The following is a 13142-nucleotide window of genomic DNA, read 5'->3' as shown; positions in this document are numbered from 1 at the left end:
GGCCACTCTCTACGTATCCCATTTTCTTCAAAATTTTTATTACCGTCTGCAGTGAGCTTGCTCGCTATTGTTTTACTTGTTTATTTTCTGTTCCCCACATTCTCCTCACCATTCCTGACCCCAGAAAAGCAAAAGCCTGGCAGGTCTTGCTCAGGGCTGTAGCCTGGTGCCTGGACGTGCTGCCTGGCACCCAGCGAAGGCCTGTGAGCAGTCACGAGAATAATGAACAGACCGGCCTGAGGCAAAAAACATGGGGAAGAGTCTGGTTCCCTTTTCAACTGCCTTGATGGGAGCCCTTCCTCCACCTGCTCCCTCCTGGATTCCCTCTTGCCTTTAAAAATCCGATGCACTTAAAAATGGCCTTAAAGTGTCACACTCCTCAAGGAATCTTTTCATTCGATTAAGATCAAGAGAAGCTGAGAAATTAGATTCCAGTTGTGTGACGTCATGTGGTACCTCTCTGGACCACCTGTCGCTGGTAGAGGACATTATGGAGAGGTGGGTCGGGGTCCTTCTCATATCATGTAAGTCAGACATGAAGCTAGTAGTGATTTGAGGTAAAATTAAAACGACCCTGCCTTGAAAGCTTCATCTAAACTCTCTGCAAAAAGAAAAAAAGAAGAAGAAGCAGCAGCAAAGGGCAGACTGGAGCAGGTATCTATACACCTGTGATCCAGGTAAGGGCCACCTAGATCTCAGCATTTCCCCCCATGGAAATGTCTTTAGCTTACGTTTCTACTACTGACCCAGTCGGTACTCATCCACTTAGGGCCAGAGAATAGATTTTTTGTAGCCACGAGAGATGAAAAGAGTTAGAACATCGGCTGTGCATCTGGTGTGGAAAGAGAATCTGGAAGCAGATGCAGCCGTCCGCTGTGGGGCCCGCCTGCCTCCCTCCGAGACATTCGCTGTGTTGCCAGCATTGGAATTTCTGGCAGATACCGGCAAGGGAAAATCTGACTCCCGCTTCAGATTAAACTTAAGAGCCCGGACAGTGTTTGTACTCCTTTTCCCCATTTCTGCGTGATGTGGGAACTCACTTTTTGCTTCAGCTGCAAGACGCTGCTCGCCTCTCCCTCCCTCCCACTTTGATCACAGACTTGGAATGAGGCAGCCTATCCACCAGAATACGGCCTGGAAATGCCACTCAACTTTATTGGTTTCCAAATACGGATTCTGTTTTGGCTGAAAATAGTACTAGGATTTTTGATTTATGGAGTAATGCCTTCTGTTCTGTCGTAGAGATTTTTAGGGCAGCCGGGTAACTGGGAGATTTGGGGGAAAATCCACTCTAGAGAGTTGGAGCGCCCTCTGCTGGTTGCAGTGTGGTACTGTGTATACCGACAGGCTGAGGTGAGGCGAGCTGAGCCAGGCTTAGACTTGGAAGGATTGATTCAGTGTGGATAAGGTTCCTGCAGGTTAGATGAACAGATCTAGTTTTGGGGTTAAAAAAAGAATAACAGAATAAACTGAAAATTGATTGGTTTACAGAGCAGCTTCCTTGATTAGTTTACAAAGGACTGTCTAGTTCCTTTAGGGAAAAAAATATATGAATTACATTTCTCTTAAATTACAATAGTCAGAGCCACAATGAGAGCCTGGGGACATCAGTTCCACAGGAGGGGCATTCAGGGCCACCACTCTATTCCATTGATGTGTAAGAACCGAGCCTTTCCTTCCTACATTGCATGCAGAAAAAATAGGGGGAAAAATATACCTTATACACACACACACAAAAGTATCAAATGGTGGTTATTGAGTTAGTTGCAAATTGTAACTAAAGGGTTAGCTATTACTTTTTATTAAACAATTAAAAGCATGATTTTGAAGGAAAAAAGATAAAACCCAGAACTGTATGTCGTATAGAATTATCCTTATGCTTCTCTTTTATATCTTTCCTCCCTCTTAGTATCTGTAATTAGTTGACCCCAAAATACTACACAGACAACTCTCATTTGAATCCTAGGCCAAATACTGGAGCACCAATGCCCGCGAGATCGAAGGCACGGTGTTTGACAGGAGTGGAAACGCAGTGCACCGGCTGTTCGGGAAATGGCACGAAAGCATCTACTGCGGTGGCTCCTCCTCGTCCGCCTGCGTCTGGAGAGCGAGTTAGTACCCGGGTCAATCAGCCCTGGGCAGAGGGCGGGGGGCGTGGCCAGAGGAACCGCAGATGGGCGGGCCTCAGTGCCCGTCAGTGTCTCCAGCCTGCTCTGAACTGTGTTCGAGCTATTGGCCTGTCTTCCATTCACCTAAGCATAGCTCAGACTCATTCTCTTGCTTATCAACAAGACCTCAGCTGGGCTGGCAGGTCCTGTGTCCTTAATCCCAGGACAAAGCCATTGCTAATCCACGGTCACACTATCTTCCAATCAACACACATCATTCCTATGCCTATATTGGGCACTAAAAAGGAATATTGGTAAAGTTCAAGAGGTCATTCTAGAGTAAGACAGAGAAAAATGTTACTGGCAAAGCATGTGACTTGAAGGTTCCACAAGAGTGGGTCTCCCGCAGATTCACCCAATACCACAAGCCACTCTGATCTATCCTGTCATTCTAGAAGGATGCTGAGTCCTTGAAGCAGCAATGAGGAGAAGGACAAGGGAAGCCAAACCTTCGTAACATGTCCACAGAACATTTTAAGACTTTAGATCATCTTCCGATCTGATAAATCTGTTTCCAAGTCATGGTCATGTTATCAAACCTTTGTTCTGAGGGACCACTGTTAGGATGCTTTAGATTGATCATAAATAAATAAATAAATAAATGAGAAAACCATTCTAATAGTGGCTTAAACCATTAGGATATGGACTAATACTTAAAGGAGGGGGTGGATGGTCCAAAGGTTGTTGACAGATAACTTACCTGTGTCGAGTGCACAGATCCGTGAGAGCGTGTTCTGTCACTCCCAGCCTGGCAGTGATGCGTCCCCTCGGAGGTGTGCAACAGTTGTCATGATTCAATGTCACAGCCCAATGTGACAGTTCACCCAACAGGGAGGAGGGAGGACAAAAGAGCTTTCTTCACTTTTGCCTCTCTTTTCTCAGGAATGAAATATTTCCTACGATCCCCTAGCAAACGTGTGTGTATCTTTATATTGTGTCAGCCTGAAGTGGGTCCAAACCCATCCGTGCACCAATCCCAGGCAACTGGGTAGATAGGAGCGATTCAGGTGGGTTTACGTTCATCCCCTAGGGAGGGCACAATGCCACCTGACCAGAGCAGTTTCCCATTGGCAAGTAAGAAAGGGAGATGACGTAGAGGAGGCAGCCAGCAATGTTTCTTCTGATGGGTAGCAGCCACATCTTCCTCCATACAGAGGTTGCCTTGAAGCTAGGATGGATTGGCACAGTAACCGCCTTCTTAGCTTCAGAGGTTGGAGGCATGTGTGAGATTCCGTGAGTGACACACGCTCTCCTTTGCTTAAAGTATATATCCAGTCTTTCTGGATGTTAAAGAAGTACCTTGATGAAAGAACACTGTATAAGGTGTTATTCTTATGGTCATTGTTATTCACTGAGTTTTTATCTCTGCCTTGGCTCTGAGCACCCCTGGTCCATCTTCAGGAAAAACTGCTATCTTCACTCTGGTGGACAGAGATTGGGGTGGGTTTTTGCAGGCACATTAGGAAGCTTTGCTGTTATTTTCTTGTTTAGGAGACACAGAGAATTAGACCTAGAACTTGACAGAGGGAACTCTGAAGCTTCAAAACATGGTCTGTAAAAAAGTTTGTAGAAAGCCCTTGTGTTTGATTATGCGAGCTCAGGCTAGGAGTGAATTTATTAGTCTACATCTGACTTATCCAATATGTAAATTTAGGTATTTTTAGCTGGAGTTCAAGTTAAGGCAATACACCCACATTAATCTACTTGGGCTGCTATAACAAAATACCACAGACTGCGTGGCTTAAACAACGGAAATTTCCTTTCTCACAGTTCTAGAGGAATCCAAAGATCAAGGTCCTACAAAATCTGGGTTCTAATGAGGGGTCTCTTCCTGGCTTGTGGACAGCCTCCAGATCTGGACCCCACAGTTCTAGCCATGTCTAACTTCCTCGGAGGCCCCCATCTCCAAATATAGCCACATTGAGGGATAGAGCATCAATGCGTGAATTTGGGGAGGATACAAATATTCGGTCCATAACATTCTGTCCCTGGTCCCCCAAATTTACATGCAAACTATATCTTCTCCATCCTAACAGCCCCAAAAGTCTTAACTCATCTCAGCATCCTCTCTAAAGTCCAAAGTCTCATCACAATGTCATCTAAATCAGTTGTGGGTAAGACGTGAGGTGTGATGCATCCTCTCTAGCTGTGAGCCCATGAAACCAAAATGCGCTTCCCAAATTCAGTGGCGGGACCGGCCTAGGACAGACATTCCAAAAGCGAGAAAGGAAGGAAGGAAGAGGTGATAGGCCTGAGCAAGCCTAAAACTAGCAAGGAAAATGCCATTCGATCCTAAGGCTCTAGAATAATCCTCTTTGGTTCAATGCCCAGCCTTCTGGGCCCCCTGGGGCAGTGGCCCTGCCTCCCATAGTCCCCACCCATGGCAGGTGGTGGCAACTTGGCATGTCAAGGCTGCAGCCGTGGCCTCGCCCTTTGAAAGGCAGAGGCAGCCTTGCCCTCTGGGTCTGTGTAGTCTGGGCCTGTGGTGGGAGTGGCAGCCTGATGAGCTCTGAGTCATCTTCACTTTCAGTCATTCCTGTCTTTTCTTGAAGGATAACACATGTCCTCAGCCGGAGAGATGTACGGTCCCATCTTGTAAAATACCAATGGTCCAACAGTCTGTTTTCTCTGTCCCCTTTGGTTCTAGATGGCATTGTTTCTGCCAGGGCAATCCATCTCTATTCCTGGCCTCTGCTGAGATGGTCTTAAATTAAAATATGTGAAATTTAAAGAAGCAAGAGTTAGTGAAAAGAAAGGCAGGTAGGAAAAAAAAAGAGTAACATTTATTGACCACTTGCTAGGGGTTCAGGACTATTTTAGGTACTAGACAGAGTTTCAGAATTTAACATCTCTTACGCAAAAAATTCTCGAGAGTGACAGTCTTGTTAGTCAGGAGAAATAGACCTAGAGTTCTTTTTATCATCTTTATTTGCGTAATAAATTATTTTTATAGCTTAAACAGGATAGAAACTTCACAATGTTTTATAAATTCACTGTGTGACTACACAAAGGAGGCCTTACCCTTGTAGGTAGAAGAAAACTTACAGAGGAGAAAATTTATGGAGAACTATTCAGCTCTTATTTGCTAGCCAGACTCTTTTAATAGAATTGGAAGAGTTTAGAGCTGGGAGAGAAAAGTTATAGCTGGTCTGAGATGCAAAAGGTGAAGGAACTAAAATGTGATGTAAATGAAATGCAAGCTAGGGATGAAGGATCTCTTTTTCTTTTAGATCCCATGCCGAAAGGCTACGAGCAGTACTATGGCTTCACACAGTTTGCACTGGAATTAAATGACATCGATCCGTTATGTGTGTCTTCATTACCACCTACAGACACCCGATTTAGGCCGGACCAAAGGTAAGCATTTCTTAAAGCGCTTTATCTCCAGAGATGTAAAATTTTTTTTTTATAAAAAGTCCCTATTAACAACTCCCAGGCCACCAGAGGAGCCTAAGAGAGAGAGAGAGAATGCCACCAGGAATCGAGGTCCAAGGGGACTTTAAGCAATTATCTGGAAGGAATGGAGCTCAGCTTGGAGCTGTGTGTGGCATGACTCTTATTCATCAGTAGAGCCCCGGTTCTTTTGAAATATCAAAAACGCGTTTGTTTCTCAGAGTTTAACTGCATACACTAGATACTGTCTATTTGAAAGAGGAAAGAAGCATCTGGCTCCCCTGACCCCTTGATTTTAAATTATTTTGATGCCCTGAAATCTAACATCTGATTCTTTGTTTGCTGCTAACAAGCTGTGTGGCAGATGATAAGACTTTTCATCTTTCCCAGCCTCAGTTTCCAACTCTGTAAAATAGAAAGAATAATCTCTTCCCTAAGGTCTTTCTAATAAGACTCAAAACCTAGGAGGGGAAAGAAAGGTAAAATTTGACTTTATTTAAAAGAAAAAAGTAACGCACGATACCTTTAATTCGGCAATTTCACTTCTAGAAACTCCTCCTTATGGACTTTACTAACCCACATGCAAAATGACAGGTAAACATGGTCATCATAGCATTATTGTAACATTAAAAAAGTGGGAACATCCCAAATGTCTAACAGTAGGAAATTGTTTAAATAAATTCAGGTATATCCACACAGTGGAATATTATACCACTATTAAAAAATGAAATGCCTGTATGTTAGTTACCAAGAAAGATCTCCAAGATATATTGTTAGGTAAAAAGTAAAACAAGACAAGAAACCAAGGTATAGACACTATGTGTCACATGCTACCTTTTATGTTTTGAAAACGGAGGAAGGGATAAGACTATATATTAACGCTTGTTTATATACATATCAACAATCCCTAGAAGAATGCACTGGAAGCCACCAGTGCATTATCTGTGGTGGGAGCATGAAAATGGGTGGGACGGGGAGCTAACGGTAGGACTGGGGAGAAGGATGAGAGGGGAACTTTACCCCAGATTCCTTTTTACAGACGTGATTTCTTGTACCATGTATATATCGCCAATTCAAAATATCTCTCCTAACTACCTCAAAAGATGTCTCTAAGGCCTGGAGCGGGGGTCGTATGTCTAGGGAAGCATTTGGAATATCAGCAGTAATGATTGTTATATTTTCATGGAATTCATAGTCCTTTTTTTTTTTTTTTTTAACCCTCCACACTTCAGGTTTCTGGAAGAAGGAAACATAGAAGAAGCCGAAACCCAAAAGCAGAGGATCGAACAGCTACAGAGAGAAAGGCGGCGGGTCTTGGAGGAAAACTGCGTGGAGCACCAGCCTCGGTTTTTCAGGTGCGTGCCCCCCGACAGGCCAGGGCGACACCTGGTGTTTCCGGTTTCTCGTCAGAGGAGGAGCGTGAGCAGGTGTGTCCCCTCCGCAGGTCAGAGCGGTCTGGCTATTTCTCCTCTTTAGAGTGCCCTGACTGTCTGTGGACGCCAGGCTCTAGGCTGTCCCTTGGCCTGTGCCCCGCGGCAGTGGGGTCTTCCTTTGTCTGGCGTCCTTCTTGCTTTCCCAGCTGCCTCTCAGGACCTCGCCCCAGGAGCGTGCGGAGGAACTGCTCAGTTAGTGCTTGCTTGCGGCAGAAGCAACGAGACCACCCTAACCTGACTCCCAGTGCCAGGCCGGCTTGCAAAAACCGTGTCTGAACTTGGTCACCCACCTGGGTATATTTTACACAGCGACAGAGATAATTAATGGTCACCCCACTGGCCACCCAAATGGGAAGTCCAAGTAGTCTGATTCTGACCTGCAGAAAAGCCTATACGCTTTGGCTTGGGTTTAGAACATTTATTGTTTGCTTTAAAATACTTTGCCAAGAAAGTTGTGGTAAAAAATAGACTGGAAGCTGTAAAGGGGCATCAAAGAGCATCAGCCCTTCGCCGCTCTCTTATTTTAACTGAGAAGAAATGAAGCCCCCGGGAACAGAGGCAAAGGACCCAGTGGAAGGTTCTAGATCGGGGCCTGGATCTTTATCTACCAGGCCAGGGCTCTGTATGGTTTTAAGGGCTTCTTTATTTATTCATTTCTTAAAAATCGACATTAAAACAGGCACATGTCAGAGAACATTTTGATGATTGCCACATGGGAGGGTGAAGCGGAAGAGGGTTAGAGGTGTAATTCGGCAGTCACAAAACAGTCACAGGGATGAAAAGTAGAACATAAGGAACAGACTCAACGATTTGTAGTAACTATGTGTATGTTGGACGGGTGCTAGACTTATCAGGGGGATCGCTTTGAAAGTCATGTAAGTGTCTAATCACCACGTCACACACCTGAAACTAGTAGAGTATTGTATGCCAACTGTAATTGAAAAATAAAAAATATTTTTATAATATATTAAAAATTTTTTAAAAGATTTTTTAAAAAGGTGCATGCTGAAGTTGCTTAGGGAAAGTTTTTGGTTGACATGGTTTCTTAATGGGCAACAGAAACACTTCTGGAAGGAATTAATGACTAATCTATCACAGCAGCAATAAATATGCGTTCCAAAACAGCGAAACGACAAGTTATGTCTTCTCCCCAAAATATAATGCTTTTTTTCCTGGAGTTCATGTGGATTTTGCCAGCTCCCTTCTGATCATTTCCAAAAACTCAGGATGTGAGCTATTAAAGAGCAACTGGCGGGCATTTCATCCCAAAATGTTCATAACTTTGTTTAAATATTTTAAAAATGAGACCTTAAACTATTTTTTGAAAAAGGCAATAGATAGATAGATACATGGAGAGATGAACAGCCTTTACAACTGATTTGCTGATCAACTGATAGATATACACATACGCCCTTAAGGAAGTCGACTCTTTTCTCCCCCCATAAATCATCTAGTGTCATTTTTTAAATAAGGAAAATCTATGTTTATGAACATGTTCACTACAGTTTTTTTTAGGATCATTAAAAATTATGGGCAACCAAACAGTCTCAAGGACTAGGTAGGGAGATTCGACAAGTTGATCTAACATGAAGGCATCAAAAATGGCGCCATGACGTCTGTGGAGCGCCATGGGAGACGAACGAGCCTCTACGTGCAAAATGTGAAATGCCGTCTAGGTTGTTGCCGCGAGCATCTGCGAATCCTTTCAGAATAGAAAGGGACTGAAAGCAGCTGCAGCTGGGTGCCCGTGGCTCTTTTTTTTGATTGTCTGTAAAATGGTCAGAGTATTGGAGGTGGCCAAGAAAAAGTTGGAGAGAAGGCAAGAGTTTGTCATCAGTAGGGGCCCCAGCAGGGAGATGCTGGAGAGGAATGGGGGGCTCGAATGTTTCCACTGACGTCACCGAGGAGCGGTAAAAAACATCACTGGGAATTTCAAGTGAGAGCTACCGCTGGGGTGGAATCCGGCCTCTTTGTCTCATGGTAAAATACCCAGCGTGCAGATTGGTTCGTTTTAAACACATCCCTTTACTGGAATAGGGAAAAAGTAGGGGGGGAGGGAATCTGTGTTGGACGTGTGGAGAAACAGGCACTCTCCACTTTTGCTTTGAAAACAGATGGCAATATCAGTCACAATTATAAATTACAAATACGCCTATTGGTTGATAGGAACAGCCCAAGCCACCTGATCAGTTTTAGCTTTTACGTAGTTATACCCAAGGAAGTGGCTGTCTTCTCACAGCAGCACCATTTTTGGCAGCTTCCAATTCTGAGAAGTCAAAGTGAAAAGAAATGGAACGGTTTGCAAGCTTCCAGTGCCCTCACGGCTCCCGCACTGGGTCATTAGGGAAACTGCGTGCACGCTAGAATGATGGTGGGGTGGGGGGAGCCGCGGAGGGAGAAAGAGAGAGAGACCAGTACTGTGTTTTCAAGAGCCTTCAAGAAATTCTTTCATCTTTCACAGGAAATCCGATGATGATTCTTGGGTGAGCAACGGCACCTATTTGGAACTTAGGAAAGATCTTGGCTTTTCCAAACTGGACCATCCTGTCCTGTGGTGAAAAAGGGGGAAAAAAGATGCATCCTTGTACTTCCACTGTGTTTGTGAAGCCACAAACCTGTGTCTATATATTTAGAAGATATTATCTAGAATGATCACTTGTGCTTAGCTTAGCGTTGTATTTAAGTATATATTTTCTTCGGTGGGTTTCTTTACAATTTCAGAGTTATCACAATTGTTTATATGAATGTAGAATACCTTGATATTTCTTTTTATACATAAACTATTTAATAAAAATGAAAGATTAAATGTTAATGTGTGGGTTGAAAAAGAAGCTTTAACACTAATTTTCCAAAGGTTAGGGAAATTCAAATTTATGCCTTATAAAATTATGTTGGAGAAAAAAAAAAAATCCACCTCTCCCCAGTGCATTAAGAAATAAGAATGCCCAGGGTTACTCGCCCACATACGTGTAAGCTACCCAAGTTTAATTTGGTAGCTCAGCTCTCTTTTTGCCTCAGACAGCTCTCGAATTGCTCATACGGAACAATTCTGCTGGTGCTGGAGTCTGAAGAATATTTGCATTCGCATTTTGGTGGTTGAGAGGATGGTATAAGTTTAGCGGAATGTATGTTTTTATATAAGACGCATATGGCACCTTCTTGAAGAGGAAGCATTTGAGCTCATCCCTCCATATAGTTTTATTGCCTTATGTGCACAATCGTACCCTGTTACTCAGAGAAATTGCCGTGAATCCAAGAATCCCTATTAATTAAATGTCATCATGAAATCCCAGAGAGGCAGTAGGTAGGTAATTCCTCCTGGGTGAGAGCTGGATCCCACCTTGTCTGATCACATCTCTGTTGAGTGTGGGAAGTCCCAGTTTAGTGTAAAAACCATGAGCACATTACACAAGCAGTTTGACTGTGTAAAAGTTTAGCAAAATAACTGATTGTTTTAAAATACTGTTTTGGTATTTCCTACCTCTTAATAAGCACCGTATTTTAGATCTTGTGTAAAAAGTTTGACCATCTGCCTTAGAGACAAACATAGAGAATCGATGTTCTTTCTTCGTGCTGTGTTCTGATAAAGCTTTAAGTGTCTTACCCTTTCCTACACTTTTTTCTTACTTGCATCACTCTTTTGTGAGTTTTGCGGCAGTCTTGAATAATACAGATTATGACTACAAAAAGGGGAAACTTTGTCTTTTTAAATGTGTCATTTCAAATTACAATATAAGAATGTGTGCAGTAGTTAAATTGTGTGATCACAGCAATTCCAACTTCTGCCCAGATTACCTTAAAACCAAAGCCTAATTTTTAAGCCTTTTACTCTAATATCCATAATAATTCTATGGAGTATCAAATGAAATGGTATAGCATAAGGATTTCTCTCAAAAACATTTTTAGATATTTAAATAGATTCAGAGCATATAGAATGCTATGAATATAAAGTATAATAAATAACAGAAAAAAAGAATGCATGATTTTTCAGTGTCACACCAAATACCCAGTAGGAGAGGATTGCATTTTCAAAATGGAAAGTTGTTTAAAGAGGATCAGTAGCATATTTGGGAATCTGCAGGTGACTATAATTTTAAAAATAAAAATTGACTCATTAAATATTGTATTCATCCATTCCATTTTGTCAAGATGTCAAGATGAATGCAATGTGAATATCAGTCTCATTTCTAAGCAGTTTAAATGGCACAGTCAAATTCCTTGGTTTGTGCTTTGTTCTTTTCTTTTCAAGCTTGTATCCAAATTCTGCTCGCAGACAGGAAGAAGCAGGCTGTAGATTTAAGGGTACTCAAGGGGAAAACAAATCTAGTTTTCACAATGTGAAGGTGAATGCAGAATTTTAGTAATATTGACTATTAAACAGGCCTGCTCCAGAAGCTGGTGCAAAAAAAAACAAACAAAAAAACAAAAAGTACAACCCAGACAGATAGAGCTTTGTCACGCAGTATTTGGAATTTCTTTGTCTCAATGCTGTTATTTCAATTGATATTTTGCTTTATTTTGGAATCACAAGGCTAAACGAACCAAATATCATCTTTGTTACTATCTTATTTGAGATGGGGAGGATGTGGCGGATTAGAATATGATACAGAACTGTATGCAAATTTTAAAATCTGCTAGTCGTTACCAGCATCTATAAAGGGCTTTTCTGACATTTGAACAGCTTGGTGATACAGCCGGATACAATCTTAAAATTACCTTGAGGGGGGAAATGGCTTCTTTTCTCCTTCAGTCCCAATTTTTAAAAGCGCTTTCCCACTAATTTGTAACTGAATGGCATTTTATATTTCTAAGATGAAGAAAACAGAAACATGCTATTGTTTGGGAAGAAATGAGGTAAAATCTAATTTTCTGGACTTTGAATCCCTCAATTAAATAATGCTAATCTCTGTACCATTAGAGATACATGTTTTAACCTCCATTTTATTACTAATGGTCCATCCCAAATTTATGGTGAATGACACAGATCTTCTTGGAAGTGGGGCTTTGTGCAGTCCACCACATAGCCATGGCCGCTACCCCAAGATCTGTCTGAAGATGAGCAGATTGCTTCCTTCCCCGGGCTCCAAAGCCTGGATTGGTATTCATTCCCCTAAGTCAGATTTATTAATCAAGTCTCAGTGCAGCTTCTCTGTGCAGTTCACCCGCAGGAAGCCAGGCTGGTGCTGGTGCTAATTACACAGAGTTCACTTTAGGACAACAGTCTAGCTGCCTGTCAGGCCCCCGGAATGCCCCAGTAAGTTCCACGGTCTCCATGTGCTTCCTGTGGGACACTCAAAGAGAAAAAAAAATATACAGACCAAGTTTTTTAAATGTTTACTTCATTTGGGCTGCTGCTTTTCTCATACTCTACTTTTAATTACTTCCCATAAATCCTTTGCTTGGGCTTCAAGCATTGTCCTTCATCTGTATTTTCCAGATGTATGATGAGGTGTCTTGTTCTACTATTAACGATGTCAGTCCTAAAAGAGAAATAATAAACTACAAAGTTTTTATTTGGCTGTTGCACCTTGCTATGGGTCTTCTACACATTCCCTAAGTCATTTATGCCTTCCAGCTATCGTAGAATGTCCTCAGACCTTTCAGTTATGAGTAGAAGCAATAAGGGGTTGTCCTTACGATCTTAGGAATAACATAGTTCCAATGTACTGACATCATTTATGTGAATGTCTTTAATTTTGATATTAACATTGGCATAAATCTATTTTTGCTACCAGATGATAGCTATTTTCACGTGCTCAGTTCTTTTCTGTGTTATATTAATCTGTTACTCGGTGTTGGTCTTTATTTTTCTTTGTTGGAAACATGTATCGCGTAAGTATCTGCGAATCGTGACAGTCTGAAGCACAGACCGTTTTCTGAGGCTGGTTGTGGGGGATGCACTGATCAGAAGTTGCTCGTTTATTTTATTTATGATGATGTTATCTTCCTCCGTTACCCTCAGAGGATAGTATTTTTTTAATGGCTGTTTGTAAATCTTCCATCTAATCATTTACAAGATGATTTTCTGTTTAAATCCCACCCTTTCACCCACCCCCCTTTGCCTCGCCCAAAAGCTCCCCCAAAAGACTAATTTGTTTATTCTCCCTCATGCAGCTAGTCGACTGAATAAATAACATGGAAAAGGCCA

General features: G+C 42.2%; 1 protein-coding gene across 5 annotated transcripts in view; it reads left to right on the top strand.

The window, feature by feature from the left end:
- OSBPL3 (oxysterol binding protein like 3) overlaps window positions 1–13142 on the top strand; it is a 152138-nt gene extending 138996 nt beyond the window's left edge. For all 5 annotated transcript variants that reach the window (XM_016159530.2, XM_016159533.2, XM_016159528.2 and 2 more), the window contains 4 exons: window positions 1967–2111; window positions 5399–5525; window positions 6794–6916; window positions 9456–13142. In XM_016159530.2, the coding sequence (XP_016015016.2) occupies window positions 1967–2111; window positions 5399–5525; window positions 6794–6916; window positions 9456–9552 (492 nt within the window). In that variant the 3' untranslated portion in view covers window positions 9553–13142. The remainder of the gene's footprint in view (window positions 1–1966; window positions 2112–5398; window positions 5526–6793; window positions 6917–9455) is intronic.

Source organism: Rousettus aegyptiacus, unplaced genomic scaffold (genome assembly GCF_014176215.1).
Source record: "Rousettus aegyptiacus isolate mRouAeg1 unplaced genomic scaffold, mRouAeg1.p scaffold_m13_p_13, whole genome shotgun sequence".
Lineage (NCBI taxonomy): Eukaryota > Metazoa > Chordata > Mammalia > Chiroptera > Pteropodidae > Rousettus > Rousettus aegyptiacus.
This window is presented reverse-complemented; position numbering and strand designations above follow the sequence as displayed.